At 47.1% G+C, this 19,106-nt stretch overlaps 1 protein-coding gene across 10 annotated transcripts in view; it reads right to left on the reverse strand.

Moving 5' to 3' along the window:
* The window catches only part of LOC135438178 (titin-like), a 123,630-nt gene that overhangs the window by 51,620 nt on the left and 52,904 nt on the right, over positions 1-19,106 (reverse strand). For 9 of the 10 annotated variants that reach the window (XM_064696383.1, XM_064696382.1, XM_064696380.1 and 6 more), the window contains 6 exons: positions 16,269-19,067; positions 10,656-16,214; positions 10,306-10,593; positions 10,016-10,247; positions 9,782-9,953; positions 9,538-9,724 (listed from right to left, as the gene is read on the reverse strand). In XM_064696383.1, coding sequence (XP_064552453.1) covers positions 9,538-9,724; positions 9,782-9,953; positions 10,016-10,247; positions 10,306-10,593; positions 10,656-16,214; positions 16,269-19,067 — 9,237 coding nt within the window. Of the gene's footprint in view, positions 1-6,322; positions 6,873-6,966; positions 8,279-8,339; positions 8,689-9,537; positions 9,725-9,781; positions 9,954-10,015; positions 10,248-10,305; positions 10,594-10,655; positions 16,215-16,268; positions 19,068-19,106 lie in introns of those variants that run through there. The other variant, XM_064696388.1, reaches the window with a different exon arrangement.

Genomic DNA, 19,106 nt, shown 5'->3' on the forward strand with positions numbered 1-19,106 from the left:
TTCAACAATTTGTTCCTGTTCTTCTGGGATATCTTCTTGTGGAGCCTCCTCTTCAGGTTGCTCAGCTTGCTCCGGTGCTGCAGTTGGAAGCTTAGGTTTCTTAACCTTCTTGATTTTGCGCTTTTCCTCGACAATTTCTTCACCCTCAACTTCGATAACTTTTTCAATTTGTGCATCGACTTCATCTGGATGTACTTCTTCAGCTGGTTTAGGTTGTGGTACCTTCTTCTTACCACGTTGCCATAGAACAGGCTCAGGTTTTTCATCTACCTTAACTTCATCAGGCAGAACGTCGACTGCTTCTTCAAAAGTCTCTTTTGGTAATTCAACAACAGTTTCCTTAACTAATTCTTGTGTAGGTGGCTTCTTTTTCTTGCCTCGCTCCCACATTACTGGCTGTGGCTCTGGTTCAGCAGTTGGGATGGGTTTTTCCTCCAAGGTATCAACTGCCACTTCAACGGACTTCGGAGTCTCTTGAGTTTTTTGTTGTTGAGGCTTCTTTTTGCCCCGCTCCCAAATCACCGGCTGTGGCTCTGGTTCAACAATTGGTACGGTTTCTTCTACCAGAGTATCGACAGCGACTTCTTGAGTCTTGGGAATCTCTTGAGCCGTTAGCGGTTGAGGCTTCTTTTTGCCTCGCTCCCAAATCACTGGTTGGGGCGCTGGCTCAGTAGTTGGCACGGGTTCTTCCTCCAGACTATCAACAGCGACTTCATGAGACTTGGGAATCTCTTGAGTGGCTGGCTGTTGGGGCTTCTTCTTGCCACGCTCCCACATCACTGGCTGTGGTTGGGGCTCTGCAGCTTTAACGGTCTCTTCTTCTAAAGTATCTACGGCCACCTCAAGTGTTTCAAGAGCCTCTGGCACTTGTTTTTCTGGCTGTTGGGGCTTAATTTCTTTACTGCGTTCCAACATCACAGACTGAGGTTGCGCCTGTTCCTGAGGTGCAATTTCTTCAACGAATTCGTCTTTAGATTCTTCGGTCGCCTTTTGAACCGGTTCTTGAACGGTTTGTTGAACTGTTCTCGTACTCTTAAGAGGCTTTAATTGGAACTCTTCAGACTTCTGGACTTCTTTTGGAGGCTGTCGTGGCGTTGGCTTCAGTGTAACCTGCTCTACTCTTTCTTCAGCCGGACGTGGTGGAATTACTCGACGCACTGCCGTTTTCTTCGTCTCCTCAACAATTTGTTGCTGAACAACTTGTGACGTCTGCACATTATCCTGAGCATCTGTGACCTCCTGAGATGCTGGCTTTTTCTTGCCGCGCTCCCACATGACAGGAACTGATTCTGTTTGTTGAACAAGCACAGTTTCATCCAGCACGTCGTGTAGCTCCTCAAAGGTCTTTTGTTGCGGTTGCATTGGCTGCTTTTTGCCGCGCTCCCACATAACTGGCACTGGTTCCTGCTGTTGGACTGGAACCTGTTCAATTAACTCGTCGTGCACTTCCTCATATGTCTTTGGCTTCTCCACATATTGTTCCTGAGCTGGAGCTTGGGCTTGCACTTGCTCGGGCTTCTTGTGACCCCGATCCCACATAACGGCCTCCGGCTGAATCAGCTGCTGCTCCTGTGTATCCTGACGTTCTTGCAGGTGTAACAGAGACGAATCCTCAACCTGAATGAACTTCTGTGGCTCGCGTGGCTGACGCCAGTTGTAGGCATCCTGTTGAGTGCGCTGGTTGATTAACTTTTGGTGTTCGTATTGCTCAAGGCTCATCATTTGTGAGTCCTCGATTTGCACATACTGCTGACGCTGGGCCTCCTCCATGATGCTTTCCTGCTGCACAAGTTTATGGCGTTCACTAGTCTGTGACATTGTATCTTCCACAGAGGTAAGTGGCTGCAATTTGGGACGCTGTTGCTGCTGTCTCCAGTTGACTGCTTGTTGTTCCCTGATCAGTCTTTGTGCCTCCAGCTTTTCACGCTCCGAGACGTGCATTATGTTAACATCTTCTGTGGTGATGAACTGTTGTTTGTAGATATTGGATTGGTCCTCATAATGCTGAACCTCATCGCGCGTCATAATCTTAGAAATTGACCCCTTTGAGCTATCGTCAACGGTCATTACAACTGTATCTTGGGTAGCATTCTGGAACTCTTCACTGATTGTCTGCTGTGCCTGCAGATGACGTAGCTCAACCTCCTCAATCTTGAACTTGTCCATCTGCTTCGTCACCCGTTGCACGCTCTTAAGCTGTTGTCGCATCTCCTTCCATGGAATGAGATCTTTATTATTCTGCTGCTGGGTAATAAGCTTGTCAATTTGATCAGTCATTTCCATGATTTCTACACTCTCCATGCTCTTAAGGCGTTGGATTTCCTTGGTGCGCTGCACTTGCTCCACCTGCGCTTGCTGTGGCAATTGTTCGTCCGTCTCGATTTGACCCTCAATTGGACGCAAGTAGACCTCATCAAGGTCAAATTTGCTTAACTGCTGCTGTACACTCTCCACCTGCTTGAGCTTCTCACGCATAGTTATCCAAGGCACAGCCTCCTTTTCGGTTTTGCCTGCAATAATCTGCTCTAAGGTGGCACCCAGACTCATGATGCCTTGATCCCTTTCGGTCTTGATAGACTTAAGGACAACCTTAGCGGCTTCAAGCTTAGGTGCTGGTTTCTTTTTCTCAATGGGCGTGGCCTTTAAGCTAATTGTCTCTTCGGTCCAGGATTTTACCGGTTCCGGCTTGAAGCCCGGCAGGAATGGCTGCTTGTCTAGAGAGCGTCCACGGTGTGGACGCGACGACTTGCGCCAAGGCACAACATTAGTCGGCGGCTGCAAGGATTTGCTGCGTACCTTGGGCTTCTTAGTACGCGACCGTCCCTGATGCTGCACCTGTCCATTAACGGCCAGATATTGGACATATTCGCCTGTCTGCTGTTGCGACTGCTGATGCTGCTGCGGCGATTCAGGGGAGCTATCTTCCCTGCCAGACGATGATGACTCATCTTCGACAGAATCAATCGGACGCAATTGATAAGCCGAGATACGTCGTTCTAGAAGTTCAAATGGAAGTTAATGTGTTAGTAGAGTATATGGGGGCGAGTAACCTCTTTGACACCAGAGTTCATAACAGTGTTCGGTATAGTCTTGACAAAGCATTTCGATTGAGTCGCTTACCTTAGGCATAAGGTTAATTAAAGGGTGTGGCAACTTGATACATACCTCGGATATACATATAGCATAGTGCTTATTCTGAATATTAAAAATAAATCAAAATACCTTGCATATGTATGTACATATGTATAAACAATGAACTTGAAAATATAAATTTAGTGTGCAAAATATTCAAATACCATGACAGAACATATGAAATATTTCTGTTTATATGTATAATTATAAAGCTGCCTAATATTAAAAGCAAAAGCCAGAAGGGGCACGACAGCCACAAATCATATTGCCTTACACGCTCGCACATGACAGCCCATCTATGTTTGCGTTAATCAATAATTGGGTAATTAAATAATTTGACTCTCCCATCAGCTCAATATTTGACATTGATAAAGCAAAAGTTATATGCTAGAATGAGAACATGTTTCGTGATTCATTAATCGTCTGTGACGAATCTCACCTGAGATTCTTGCATTAACCCAAAGCTATTTTTTGGCACATTTTCAATGCGACAGTCATTAATATTTATCATCAGCTAAGTACAGCGGCTTCATCATCATGACGAAGTATTGCCTAAAATAATGATCGGGCTGGGCGAATACAATTAAGATTGAGAGCAAACAATTCAAATGCCTGTTTACAATACACGCCCAAAATAGATTTATGATTAGTGGCGGCTACGTCACCAGGTGGGGTAAACAGTTTCAACAAGATTCTTTGGCGGTTCTCTGTGCCTGTGTGAACGGTATTGGGTATTTTTGGGGTGAGCATCGCAGCGCAGCGCAGCCAGCGCAGCGCGGCGCATTCGAGCGATCTCATTCGGATGTAGACAACAATCGAGCACAGAAGGTAGTCGAATTGCCACACGGGGCGAATGTGTGGATAACTTAAAAAGTGCAGTTCTCAAGTGTTGTAAACCGTTAACATAAATCATTGAAGTACTATAATACTGTTGATTTATATATACATATACATTACCTATAATCGGTGGGAGCAAGCAGCAGCAAGGATGCGCAAGCATAAGGCATTGTGTGGAAGTTATCAAAAACGATTATCAATTGATGATGCATTTGCGTTGTTTTATTGAAAGACGCGATATTGGTTTTAAGCATTAAATACATGAGAAATACAATTAAACAACAAAAGTGTGGTATGGAAGAACAAAAGAATTATTGAATTGATCAATCGAATCGGAACGGATCTTGATTATCAATCGATCGAGCCACACTTTAAACACGAAACGTAAACATAAACATAAATTAATAAACTGACAGAGGAATACGAGTATCTCAATGTATTTGTAGATAAAACTTAAAACAAAAGTCGCATGAGTTTTTATGATTAATTTTTTAGTAAAGCATTTTTACCACAAGGCTTACAATAAATATATTGGCGGCTTAAGCGGCAAATACTTGAGTCGAAAATTGAATCGGTTTGTGTGTTTGGAAATGCGAAATAGTTTGATAGTGGTAACAAAAAGTGGAAGAAATGAGAACGAAACAAATTAGTAGTAAAAAGCGGCAATAAAAAATGAATAATAAAATCTCATGCAACATCACTACAAAATAAATAATTGTAAATTAAATAAACAATACAAATTGATTATAATCAAACGTCAAATAATATAATACGTTTCGAGGCTTCGTATGTCTGAACAATCATATATGTATGTGTGTATATATATAGCTGTCTCTGTCTAGGTCAAGTACATGGTCGAGTACATGGTAAAAGTTTGATCGTAATACTTCAAAGTATCGTTCCAATATCTAACGTTCAATACTAATATTCATTTCTTTCGTTCAACAGGGATTGCTGCTAAATTGTCGGTTGGATACAAAATAGGCGCTAGCAGGGGGCTACCTTCTAAAAATAAACAAACTAATGTGTGAATCAGAGGCAGAGGACCAATTTGATGAGTGAACTACCGTAACTGATTAATTTAATTAAAACCATTTCTGCACCATAAACAGAGTCATTTATTCATGTTCTTGTCTAATGACTAACATATACCCAAATGAATAGACATGTGCCTTTGCATATGTGTATGTGTGTGTGTGTGTGTGTGCTTAAAGATCTCTGGCAAATCGGCTACTCATATCTTGGTCTATGCAGAAAACAAACAACTTGTAGGTAATTAATTATTTTATTTTCGCCTGAACTAAATGTCAGTTTATTTTCATCAGCGCCCGAACATTGAAAGCCAATATTATTTTTTATTTTATTTTTCTAATTTTTAAATGAAAGAGAATTGAAATAAATTTCATGATTTACTTGAAAAATACATAAAATGTTTTTCATTGTAGCCACAAAAGAAATATCCAGACAGCGCTCCGGTCTAAAAATATCAAACGGTTTGTCCATTTTTTTATTCTTCTTTTTTTTCTTTCGAGCTAATCTATTGGAAATTAGTTTTCAAAGCAGAAACATTTTCCAAAAAAGAAATTGAAAATAGAATAGACAGCAGCCATACATATATAGTATAGTAGTATAGCATATAGATAATCTGCCTGTTGGCAGCTGAAATTCAATGTCTGCAATGCCTTTCAATATTTTCGCTTTTTACTCATTATCGTATCCCCCCTTTGGCTGTGCTAGTTTTGCGCACGTTCATTTCTAGATATTCATATAAGCATTTGGTAGCTATGGCATGGACATGGATACAGCAGAGCTGAAGCTACGAGGAACCGTGTGCGCTAGATGTGTCATCCACAATATTTTATGCTAATATTCAAATGAAAAATAAAACTTTCAAGCTCGAGCGGAGGCGGGACAAATGTGCGTTTTGCACACGGCCCCAAAACTATTCCGACACATGTTTCTATATGTTTTCTTATACACATAGCTATATGTAGGCTAGATACAGAAGGAACTCAACATATTTATAAAGTGCCTGAGCTGTATATACACACTTAAGTTTGTGCATGTGTAGGTATTCTGACCAAAATGAAAGTACATAAGCTGCCTTATTTATAATTCTCACTCAAGGGGCAAAAGTGTTGAGTGTTTTTTCTTTCACTTTGCACAACGTTTTCACTCAAATTTCACGATTTTTGAATTTTATATACAACCGACAAGCTATTCCCTCTTGATTGGCTATGCCAAAAAGAAAATGTTCTATAAATATTTATATTGCAAAATACTTGTAATTATTATTTTTTTTTTTATTAATATTAATTTCTTTTTAAATAAACTTGAATTTTTTTTTTTTGGATTTTGTTTTTGTTACCTTTTTCGTGTTAAACATCGTTCATTAAATTGTTGCTTGGGTTCACATTTTGAAGTTGGTTAGTAATTAAAAGAACTCGTTCGTTGTTTTAAATGAAATCATATTGTAGTAAAAATATAAAAATGAAACTGTCGTAACGTTCGCTTTAAAATATTCTTCGCTCAAACTTTTTGGACTAGTTATTGAAAGTACTTAGTTAGTTGGGCTGAAACGTCGTCAGTATAGGGATCCGTTGTGTAAAAAAAATATATGCATATATAAATATATGAATAATTCCTTTCGTTTTTGGTCGTTATGTTTTTTGAGCATTCTTTGGAGTTTTCGAACACTGTTCGCTTACGTTTGTTTTCTTGCTGTTTACGAACTCTGGTTTTGGTTTTGCTTAGTTTTTAGTTTAATCCTTACTTTTAACAGTCAGTTTGGCTGATGACTCGACCTGTCCAGTTGACGAAGTCACACGTACTGTAAAGATGCCCGAATCTTCCTCGTAGGTGGTGGCAATCAATAGAACGGCACTGTTACCATCAAAGATCATCTGAAATGATATCAAAGTTGGTTTAATCAACTGGTTTTTGGCAATGCGAAAACATATTTCTGTTGCAAAGTGGAGCAATTTTTACTCAACCTACCTGGAAATCGGGTGTTTCAGGTATCAGCTGTCCCTCTCGGAACCACTGCACACTGGTCGCTTTCACTTTGCCCGTTACAGTGGTTTTGAACTGTGCTGGCATACCTTCGCTGACGGAGACATCCTTAAGAGCGGTTATGGTTGGTGGTGCATCCAGATTCTCAATGGGGCGCACCTTGAGCTGCGCACTGGTCTGAATACTGCCCAGCTTGTTTTCGGCAACGCACTTGTAGGTGCCTTCATCCTCGGGGAATGCCTCCGATATGATTAGCTGATAGTATTCGCCTTGGCGTGTCATTTGGAAGTAGCGGGATGGCTTCACGAAGTTCTCGCCACGCATCCAACGAGCTGTGGGCGTGGGCTTGCCATCCACACGGCAGCGGAATATCACCTTGCTGCCCTCCTCCACGGACTGGCTCTTCAGCTGCTCCACAATGTGCGGTGGCCTCTCGCTACCAGGCGTAGTTGGCTTCTCCGGCTTTGTGGGAGACTGGACAATGCAATCACCATCGCAACGTGCCTCGCCAGCAGCGTTAACAGCCACGCACTCATAGCGGCCAGAGTCCTCGGCGAAGGGTTCAATGATCAGCAATGTATGAATGTTGTCCTCCTCCAGCATCTTGAATTTGATGCTTGGCTGAACCTTCATGCCGTTCTTTAACCAGTAAACATCCATGGGGCGCGTGCCGGTCACCTTAGCATCGAAACGTGCCAGTTGGCCAGTGGCCACGGTGGTGCTTTGAATGGTATTCACAAAGCTTGGCGGCTGAATGCCGCCTTTGCCGGCGCGTCTGCGTTCCTCCACTACCAAATTGGCGCTGCACTTGGCAGTTCCGCCACGATTCTCGGCCACACACGAAAAGACAGCCGAGTCCTCAATGAAAACTTGGCGTATGATTAATATGGATTTACCGCTGAACGTGTGAATCTGCAGATCGGGTGAATTCTGAATGGGGAAGCTCTCGCGATACCATTTTACAGTGGGCATTGGTTCGCCCTCGAACTCAACCTCGAATTTGGCCTGCTCATTTTCAAAGACGCGGCATGGCTGAATCTTTTTGGTAAAGACGGGTGCCTTTGCGGGTTTGACGGGACCCTTTACAACGCGCTCCTGAATTGTACCCTTGTGCTCCATTTCTGTGGTCTCGGTAGCCGTGATCTTGCGTGTAATCTCCAAATCGCCTTGAATCTCCTTCTGGACTTGCTGCTGTTTGTTCATGTGCACCTCACGTCCATGCACAGAGGATTCCGAAGGTTGGGCTACGCCCTTTGGTGGTGCCGCCTTGACTTGAGTGGTGCTAGTTTGCTCCTGACTGTAGAGATTGAAGTTGAGATATTGTTATAAGTTACTAGAATGAGTGCATGTGCACTTACAGACTCTCCTCGTAGGACTGTGCCATGCCCTTGGCAGCTGAGCTGCTGACAACCTTCTCGCCGGGTATGGCATATTGATGGTTATCTCTGCGCAATGTGGTCTCCTTGAGCAGCTGCTCAGTTTCCAGCTCCTGCAACTTGTTGTAGTACTCCTCGCTCTTTTTGGCCTTGACGCTCTGTTGCCACTCGGGTGTTTGTGGCTTATATTGCTTGGGCTTCAAATGATCAACGCCCTTCAGAGTGTGCGCACTCTGCTCTGACAAATATTGCTTACGTTCATCGAATACCTTTTCTAACTCGTTATCCTGACGCTCCTTCTGATAGCCTGCTAGCTCATAGTCGTACCAGGCTATATGCAAAAACAAATGAACGAGATTAAACACTTGCCAAGGGTTATGGCTAGGCACATAGGGACCATTACGAAGAAAAAATAACTATTTGCATGCCGTTACGAGCATATTGGTTAGGTAAAACTGCATTCCTATAGCTTTAGTTTTAGTACATGAATTAAAATAAGTAGAAAGAAATTATGACATGACAAATATTTTTGATGATATTCACAGAGGTTTACTAACTCCTTTAGGTTTTCGTTTCAATTGCTTATGAAGACAGACAGAAGTTGAATATGATCAGCCACAGTTTAGAACAGACAGTCTTTAAAACACGCACACTAAAAACTTGCACAACCATACTACCCGATGGTCCAGCGATACTTAGTGATGGAGTCCATAAAGGCGTAGTTCCCTCTGGGTCGCTCCTTGAAAGCTCGTTGAGTAGACAACAATGGGCTCTTGTGGGATAATTAGAGGAAAGCGTTTTCTCGTAGGGAATTGGGTATATTGTACGGGGGATTTGTGGTTCTCAGTTGTCTGACCTACATATATTCTATATATTTGTGGCATGTGCTTCAAACGCAATAAACTTGGTTGCTGTAGCTACGTTTACTTAAATATGCGTTCTATATGTGGACCTTATATGTATATATATTTATATATGTATGTATATTTACAATGAGGTATTTAATGTGGTGTTTTTCGTGTTTTTCTTTTTAGTTTTGCCAGCTAAAAACTACTGCATTTAAAATGTGTGTTAATTTCATATAGCTGTTAAAATAATTTATATTTATATATATCTGCTTGTATAACCAGGTGTATTTGAAACAAGTGTGTGGGTGTGTGTGTGTATGTGTGTGACTTACGGCGTGGTGAGTTCTTGAGAACATTGCGATAATCATCAGAGCGTGCGACAACATTCAGTTCGGTCGAAGCAATCGATTCGCCCACAGAGTTGCGCGCTATAACCTCCACCTTGCCAGTATCATATTGACGCGTCTTGGGTACATCAAGATGGAACATGCCATCGTTGGTCAGTTTGTAACGAGATCCCTGTATATAAGAAAATTAGTATGGAATAGGCAATTAAATATGTCAGAGGAAACCTACATGCACAACAGTGTGACCATTGATTAGCCACATGACTCGAGGACGTGGATGTCCGGTGACGCGCACACAGAACCTGGCGGATTCACCCTCCTCCACCGTCTGTGGCTCCAGCTTGCTAACAAACATGGGCTTCGTTCTAGGTTTGGCATCAGGATCAACTTCATCGGGCACACTGTGCGACAGGTAACAAATTTATCGAATGGTTTTTTATAGCTTATACTTCAGACAACTTACACTTGCCAGGAAGCTTCCATTTCGCGAATGCGATCAATGCTCTGCATATGGGCCGGCAATTGGGAGTCGTAGACAATACCTGGCTTGCCGGAGACCTTGATAAAGGCACGAGTCTCATCCATGCCATACAAGTTTGTGGCTCGGCAAACGTATTCGCCGCTGTCCTCGGGGTATACCCAGCCGAAGTTCATGGCCACATAGCCAAAATCGTAGATAGGCTCGAAGCGATTCTCTACAAGTATAAATTATGGCTATGGTTAAGGTTTTGCTTATGGGTTTTCAGTACTTACTGTAGAGCAAAGGTTTGCCATTAAAGAACCATTCGACCTTCATGTTCGGATCACCCACAGGCGCCAGCTGGCACTCGAATTTGGTTTTGGCCATCTCCGTCAATGTGAGCTGTTCCTTGATCTGGGTAACAAATCGAGGTGGCTGTTTGCGATCGGGATCGAAAAGATCATCCTCGGTTAGATGCACCTCGGTCGTGTACTTTTTGATAGTAGCCTCCATTTGGGTGAGCGCGTCTGAGCGTTTCATGCCACGTGGCACTTGATTTTGCAGCAATATCGTTGGCAATTCTAGGAAGAGATTTTAGAAAGATTAGCATTAATTAATACAAGCAATATATGATGTGACTTACTCTTGCAGGAGACGGTAGCCTTGGTGCGATCCTCGCCATGATTGTTGACAGCGCGGCAAACGTACTCGCCAGAGTCGTCGCTGTACACATACAAAATGTCCAGCGAGACGAAGCCCATGTCAAAGACGTTTCTATAGCGATGACCCAGGGGCAAAGGCTTGCCATTGCGATACCATTCAACACGCAGACTGGGATCAGTCTTGGGCTCTACTTGACATTCGAACCTCACGGCCTCAGACTCCTCGGCCGTGCATGAAGCTATTTGAGTGATGAACTTCGGTGGTCCAAACTGCTCTTCAACAATCTGGGGTGCCTCTGGTATGCGTCCGCGTTCCAGTTCCTTCAACTTCTCGGCGGTCATGCCCTCGGGCAGCTGCGATTCATAAACAATGTTGTGCTTGCCCTTGCAGGTGACCTGTGCAGTGGTGGTGGCAGTGCCCCATTTATTGGTGGCACGGCAGGTATACTCGCCGGAATCGCGGGCATAAATGTAGTCAATATCCAAAGCAATGAAGCCAAAGTCGTTCAGTTGATGCACTCTGGAGCCGGTGGCCATGACACGTCCATTGTAGAACCATTCGATGCGCATTGTTGGATCTCCAACGGGCTCTACGCGGCAATCAAAGTGTATCGGTCCACCTTCTGGCACATCCAAGTTATCCTTGATTTGCTCAGTAAACTTGGGCGGATTTGGTTGCTCCTCATCGATGACAATCTCTTCCCGCTTGTGCATGCTCTCCTCCAGCTTTTGCAGGCTCTCAGTGCCAGTGCGGAAGTTCGAGGGCAGCTGCGGCTCCATAACAATGCCTTGGCGACCCTTGACCTGCAGTTTGCAGGACACCGTAGCCTCACCATGTTTGTTGGTTGCCTTGCAGGTATACAGACCTGTATCCCGCTGGTAGCAGCCGGCAATCTCAAGAATAACAAAGCCAAAGTCGTTAATGGTCTTAATGCGAGATCCGGCCCACAATGCCTTGCCGTTGTGGAACCAGTCCACACGCATAGACGGGTCGTTAATGGGTTGCAGACGACACTCGAAGTGGGCCAAGGAGTTCTCTCCGATGACCATGTCGAAAGGCGTCGTAATAAATTCTGGCGGCTTGCCTGTATCGTCTTCCGGCACAAACTCTGTGCTGCGCGAGCCCAGACCCTCCAGCTCGGCGATACGATCGATGGTGCCCTCCATGCCCTTGGGCAGTTGCGATTCCATGATGATACTGCGCTTGCCCTGGATTTTCATCGTTGCAGTAGTCACAGCCTCACCATACTCATTGATGGCACGGCACGAGTATTCACCCGAATCTTCGGGATAAACGGGCGAAATCTCCAAGATGACGAAACCAAAGTCGCAGAAAGTGCGGAAGCGTGAGCCTGCCTTCAATGGACGGCCATTCCAGTACCATTCTACCTTCAGCTTGGGATCATCAGCGGGCGTAATGCGTGCCTCATAGTGAGCATTCTCGCCCTCGCGCAGGTTTTCAATATTCTCCAGTGGCACGGTGAATACAGGTGCCTTGCCTCTGGTTTCTTCTGTAGTCTCCTCACGTGAGCGCACCATGCTGTACTCCAGATTGGCAATCTTCTCCAGACCACCTTCCATGCCGCGTGGCAGCTGTGAGTCCAAAATAAGACTGGCCTTGGATGCGCACTTCAGACTAGCACGAGTAACATCCTCGCCGTACTTGTTATAGGCACGGCACTCGTAAACGCCAGAGTTCTCCTCGTAGCAGTAGAGTATGTCCAGGATGACAATGCCAAAGTCGTGGAAGGTGCGGAAACGATGGCCATGTGGAAGCTTCTTGCCATTGAAATACCATTCAACCACCAAGTCGGGATCGGTAATCGGCGTCAGGCGCGCCTCAAAGTGAGCGCTCTGGCCCTCAACCAGCTTGGTGACATCGCTGATCTGCGTAATGAACTTGGGTGGCTCGGCAACCAGTGGTGCGCTGGTATCCGTTTGCTGTCCCTGTGGGCATTCCAGCTCACGAATCCTTTGCAGTGAATCGGGCTGCAAGCTGTCGTAAAAGACGCCGCCACGACCACCACAGTTGAGAGTGGTGCGGGTGAAGTCCTCGCCATATTTGTTGTAGGCTCGGCAAACATATTCACCACTGTCGTGATCCTGCAGATAGGCAATGTCCAGGACCACATAGCCAAAGTCGGATACCGTCTTGATGCGATTGGAGTGACGGAGCAGTTTGCCATTATGATACCACTCGACCTTGAGCTCCGGATCATTAACCGGAATCAGGGTGCACTCAAAGTGCGCAGATTGACTATCCTTCAGGCCCTGTAGCGGTTGAATATGCGATGTGAAGTGCGGCTTCTGACCACGTGGCTTTTCCACACACTCCAAAGTGCAGCTTATCTCAGCCGAACCATATTTGTTAGTGGCGCGGCAGGTGTAGGTGCCAGTGTCCTCGATCTTGGTGCCCAGCACTTCCAGTGCGACGGTACCAAAGGCATAGATGGTGCGCACGCGATGGCTGGCCTCGAGAACCTTTCCGTTGAAGAACCATTCAATGACCATGCTCTGATCTCCCAGAGGAATGAGATTAGCCTCGTAATGGGCCAATTCGCCTTCGCCAATATCCACAATGTTAACGAATTCGGTGGTGAAACGTGGTGCAATGCCCTGTTCTGGCTGCTCCGGCTTGCTGCCATCCTTGCGCAGCGAGTCCTCCAGATCTTGAATCTGCTCCAGACCTTCAGCGCCCTTTGGATGTTGAGTGGATTCAATGATACTGTCCTTGGTAGAGCAGAATATTGTTGTGGATGTGAATGCCTCGCCAGCCTTGTTGTAGGCCTTGCAAGTGTAGATGCCCTGATCTCTGGAGTACACTTCTATCATGTCCATGGTAACGAAACCGAATTCGGTGGTCATCTTAAAGCGTGAACCATGCTGCAGCAGCTTGCCATTGAAATACCATTCGATAACTAAGTTGGGATCCTCTTTGGGCTCCACATTGGCTTCCAGATGGATGGGTTGCGCCTCTGATAGGTGGAACTCCTGCTGAAGTGGCTTTGTCCAGTATGGTGGTGGGTATTGAGTCTCCGGCTTGGTTGTCTTCTGGGCATATCGATTGGCCAATGCCTCTTCCGTTTCCTGCACAGCTTCCAGACCGCTCTCACCCTGTGGATGTTGGGTGTCCAGGAACATGGTCTTGCCACCAGTGCATTTCAATGTTCCAGAAGTGGTGGCCGAGCCCTTGCTATTGGTGGCCTTGCAGGTATAGATGCCGCTGTTCTCGGCATACGCATTAGTCAGATCCAGGGCACAATAGCCAAAGTCATAGATGGACTTGAACTTGGCGGCGGCCTGCAGGGGTTGTCCATTGTAGAACCATTCAATCTTCATGGTTGGATCACGGGCTGGCTCCACATTGCACTCAAAGCGCACATTGTCGCTCTCCTTGCACTCAATGTTGTTCAGATGCGTGATAAACACAGGCGTCTCATAAGTCGGCTCTGGGGCCTCTGGACGACCTTCCTTAGGTGCCTCCAGCTCACCAATTCGTGGCAGAGAGTCCGGATGCAGGGACTCAGCGTGTAGCCAGTGGCGATCTTCAATCTTGAGTGACGAAGTCGACACCGCCTCGCCCACCTGGTTTGTGGCTTTGCAAGTGTAAATAGCGGAATCATCCTCACGCAAGCCGTTAATGGACAAGGTTACCAAGCCAAAGTCAAAGGTGCTGCGTATACGAGAGCCGGTAGTCAATGAGATTCCGTTCTTGAACCACTCAATGCGCAGATTGGGATCGGCGCGTGGCTCTACCTGAGCCTCCAGAAGAACATGCTGACCCTCGTGCAACTTGTCGTAGCTCTGCAAGTGGGTGGTGAAAACTGGAGCCTGCTGTGGTGTAGAGTCCACAAACATTTCGGGCACACGGTTCATTGCAGCCTCCTTCAGGCGAATGGCCTCCCAGGACTCGGGAATCAAGGGCTGTCCATCAATGTTGGCTCTCGTCTTCACCTTCATGGCAGTGGAAGACACAGCCTCGCCAGCGGCATTGTAGGCGCGGCACATGTACACACCAGCATCCTCAGGCACCACAGCGGCAATATCCAGAGTGACAAAGCCAAAGTCGTGGGTGGTGCGCAGACGGGATCCCATTTGCAGTTCCACGCCATTAATGAACCACTCGAACTTGAGTGAGGGATCACCAACAGGTACAACACGGGCTTCAAAGTGCGCATGTGCGCCCTCCCACAGCTCAGACGGGCCTGTAAGAAGCTGTGTGAAGATGGGCTTCTCGAAGAGACGCTCCGGCTCGGTGGGAAGTGGAGCCAGCGGCTTCTCCAGCTGATGAATACGACGGATACTGTCCGGATGCTGAGTATCCATTTGGATGCTGGCCTCAGTAACCACACGCATAGACGCGGTGGTGACGGCCTCACCCAGCGGATTAATGGCGCGGCACATATAAACGCCCTCGTCCTCCTTGCGGATGTGCGAGATGTCCAGCGAAACAAAGCCAAAGTCATGCTGCTTAGTAATTCGGGAACTATCCTCGATCAGTTTCTCGTTGCGGTACCATTCGACCTTCAAGTTGGGATCACCCACTGGAATCAGACGAGCTTCAAAGTGGGCGGTCTGGTGCTCATTGATGCGATCAATATTTTGAAGCGGTTGTGTGAACACTGGACGCTGGCGTGTGCCAGGAGTTTCAACTTCCTGGCGCTGATGCGGTGCCGTAGACTCCAATTTACGTATCTTCTCTAGGCCTTCAGGATGTTGAGTGTCCGAAATAATAGTGCCGCGGGCAATCACTCGCAGATTGGTCTTAGATACGGCCTGACCCAAGGCATTAACAGCACGCACAGAATATTCGCCTGCATCTTCGGCCACGGCGTGGGTAATGTCTAATGACACATAGCCAAAGTCAAAGGTGATGTGGAAACGGGCAGCCGAGGGCAGAGGCTTGCCATTATGATAGAATTCAATTCGCAAGTTGGGATCGTGCACGGGCGCCACCTGGGCCTCAAAGTGTGCCGTTTGCCCCTCGTATATCTCTGTGGAGCCACGCAGTTCAGCGGTGAAATGGGGTGGACCAATGGGGTGATCGCCGACTTCTGTGCGTGTGGTGACAACCTTAGACTCCAACTTCTGTATCTTCTCCAGTGCATCAGGATGCTGAGTGTCTAGGATCATGCTGCGTCGGTTCAGCACACGCACATTGCAGGTGTTGACCGCTTCGCCCAGGAGATTGGTGGCCTTGCACATATAGGTGCCTGTGTCCTCTCCATAAACGTATAAAATGTCCAGAGCTACGTAGCCAAAGTCGTGGGTGGTGCGATAACGATGTCCAGTAGGCAATTGCTTTCCATTGCAGAACCACTCTATCTTCAGTTTGGCATCGTTGATAGGTTCAACGCGGCACTCCAAATGGGCGTGCTCGCCCTCCTTAAGATGCTCTAGGTTGCTAAGTGGGGTAAGGAAAATTGGTTTCTGTCCTTTCTCCTCCACTTCGACCTTTGCGGGTGCCACATAGGTTTCAAGCTGGCGAATCTTCTCCAGTCGCTGAGCATCGAGCGTATCCAGATCCAGTGTCTTATTTGCTAAAAGTTAAAACCGATTAGTAATGGATACGGATTGGCGATCTGCGAGCTTACCTGTTACGTTTACAGCACAAGTCGTGACAGCTTCCCCAACAGCATTCTTGGCCTTGCACATGTAGGTGCCCGTATCCTCGGCGTGGGCATACAGTATGTCCAAGGCAACAAAACCGAAATCGTAAGTGGTCTTGAAACGGTGTCCCGATTGGATGGGTTTGCCATTGCAATACCATTCGACCTTCATGGTGGGATCGTTCACAGGGATCAGTGTGGCTTCAAGATGTACGGGTGTGCCCTCATTGACCTTAGCATTACGCAGTGGGCGTCCGAACTGTGGACGCTCCGCGTGGAATTGTTCCTCTTCGGTTTTGCGCTGGAAACGGGAGGTATCTTCCAGATGCTGAATCTTATGCAGCGCCTCCTCGTGCTGGGTTTCATGAATAATCGACGAACGGGAAGTCACATTGAGGGCAATCGAGTTGACAGCCTCGCCCAGATTGTTAGTCACACGGCAAGTGTATTCGCCACTGTCCTCCGCATAGACAGTGAGAATATCGAGGGCGGCAAATCCAAAATCGTAGGTGGTGCGGAAGCGATGGCCGGTGCTCAGGGGCTTGCCGTTATGTAACCACTCAACCTTCAGATTTGGATCCGGATAGGGTTCGATGCGGCACTCGTAATGGGCACTCTGACCCTCAACCAGATTGGTGGGTCCAATAAGCTTGGTGACAAACGTGGGCGCAGTGGTAACGGTATATTCCTCCTCCTCACGGCGCTGGTACTTGCTGTGATCCTCTAGCTGATGAATCTTGTGCATGGCTGCTTCGTGCTGCGTCTCCAGCTGAATGGCCGTCTTAGACTGCACAATCAGAGAGGCGGATGTCACGGCCTGACCCAGCTCGTTAACCGCACGGCAGGTATAGGTGCCAGAATCCTCGGGATTCACGTACTTCATGTTCAGAGCCACATAGCCAAAGTCGTGCATGGTGGTTGTGCGATTAGATGCCTCAATGGGCTGGCCGTTGCGCAGCCATTCAACCTTGAGTTTTGGATCACCCACGGGAATAAGACGGGCTTCAAAGTGCACAGCCTGGTTCTCAGCTACACGAACATCCCTCACGGGCATGGTAAAAACTGGAGCCTGCGAGACAAACTCTTCCTGAACGCTAATGCGTTGACGCTTGGAGCCATCCTCCAAGTGCTGCAGTCTTGGCAATGCAGTCTCGTGCTGGGACTCCAAATAGATGGACTTCTTGGTGTGCACCACGGCAACGGCAGAGGTGATGGCTTCACCCACTGCATTGTAGGCACGGCAAGTGTAGGTACCCGCATCTTCTGGCAGGGTGGACATTATGTCTAAGGCAACGAAGCCAAAGTTGCTGGTCTCTGTAAAACGGGAGCCGGATTTTAGGGGCAAGTTGTTGTGGTACCATTCTACACGCATCGAGGGATCGGAAACCGGAATCAAACGGCATTCGAAATGGGCGCGCTGATTTTCCTTGATCTCAACGTTTTTCAACGAGGTGGTGAAGACTGGCGCCTGCTTGGTGCTCTCGTCGACCTCCTCGCGGCGGCTATAACGGGAACGATCCTCCAGATAATGAATCTGCTCCAAACCAGCCTCGTTCTGGGTAACGGTGACAATTTGTTCGCCGCTGCGGCATTGCAGTTCCACCTGAGTCTCATCGGAGCCAATTAGATTAACAGCCCGGCAAGTGTAAACACCAGAGTCCTCTGCAATCAGGCCAATAATATCCAAGGCCACGTAGCCGAAATCATGTATGGGACGGAAACGATGACCTACGGTTATAGGACGGCCATTCTTGAACCACTCCACCTTCAGATTGGGATCAGTGACTGGCTCTATTTTGCACTCGAAGTGGGCGTGGGCACCCTCGCGGGTGTTGGTCAGGCTCTTTGGATGGGTAAGAAAGCGTGGACGAATGTTGACCACCTCATCCACAAACTCATTGCGACGATACCGTGAGGAATCCTCCAGATATTGAATCTTCTGAAGGCCAGACTCATTCTGGGTTTCCAGAATCAAATCTTTTTTGGCGATGATGCGCACGGAGCAGGAGGTGACAGCCTCGCCCAATTGATTACGTGCTTGGCACGTGTAGACGCCCGAATCAATGGCATAGCAGCCGAGCAAGTCCAGCGCAACATAATCAAACTCGTAAGCGGGACGGAAACGATGGCCCGTCTTTACTGGCTTGCCATTAACAAGCCATTCGATGCGCATGCTGGGATCGCCCACGGGCTGCAGGCGGCACTCCAGATGCACATTGGTGCCTTCGACGGTTTCGATGTTATGCAGTGCACGTGTAAACTGCGGCGCCTGCATGATGGTTATATCTTCTTCCTGGTGGTGACGCCGACGCGAGTCCTCAAGCAACTGAATCTGCTCCAGCGATTGCTCATTTTGGGTTTCAGTCACCACATCGGTGCGATCAATCACACGCACACAGGCGGAGGTGTGGGCTGAGCCCAGATGATTGGTGGCGCGCACAGTGTACTCGCCAGAGTCCGCTGCCGTAGCCTGAATGATGTCCAGGGCGACGAAACCAAAATCGTAGTAAGTGCGGAACCTTGAGCCGACGGTGACCGGGCGTCCATTATGGAACCATTCGACGCGCATTGTAGGATCTCCCATGGGCTCAAGACGGCACTCCAGATGAATGTTTTTGCCATCGTGAATGGGCTTGGGATCAGTAAGAGGCTGCACAAAGACGGGCTTCGACTTTGAGATCTCCTCGATGTCATACTGGGGCTCCACGAATGGTTTGTTCTCCAGATTCTGCGTTTTTTCATAGAGGCCACGGTGCATGCTAGATGTGTCGATGTTGGAACGAGCTGCAAGAGAAAAAGTGCGATTAAATGATCTCAAAGGGT

The sequence above is a fragment of the Drosophila montana genome, unplaced genomic scaffold (genome assembly GCF_035044405.1).
Source record: "Drosophila montana isolate Dmon_TW-CO22-7 unplaced genomic scaffold, ASM3504440v1 contig_3847_1, whole genome shotgun sequence".
In the NCBI taxonomy this organism is placed as follows: domain Eukaryota; kingdom Metazoa; phylum Arthropoda; class Insecta; order Diptera; family Drosophilidae; genus Drosophila; species Drosophila montana.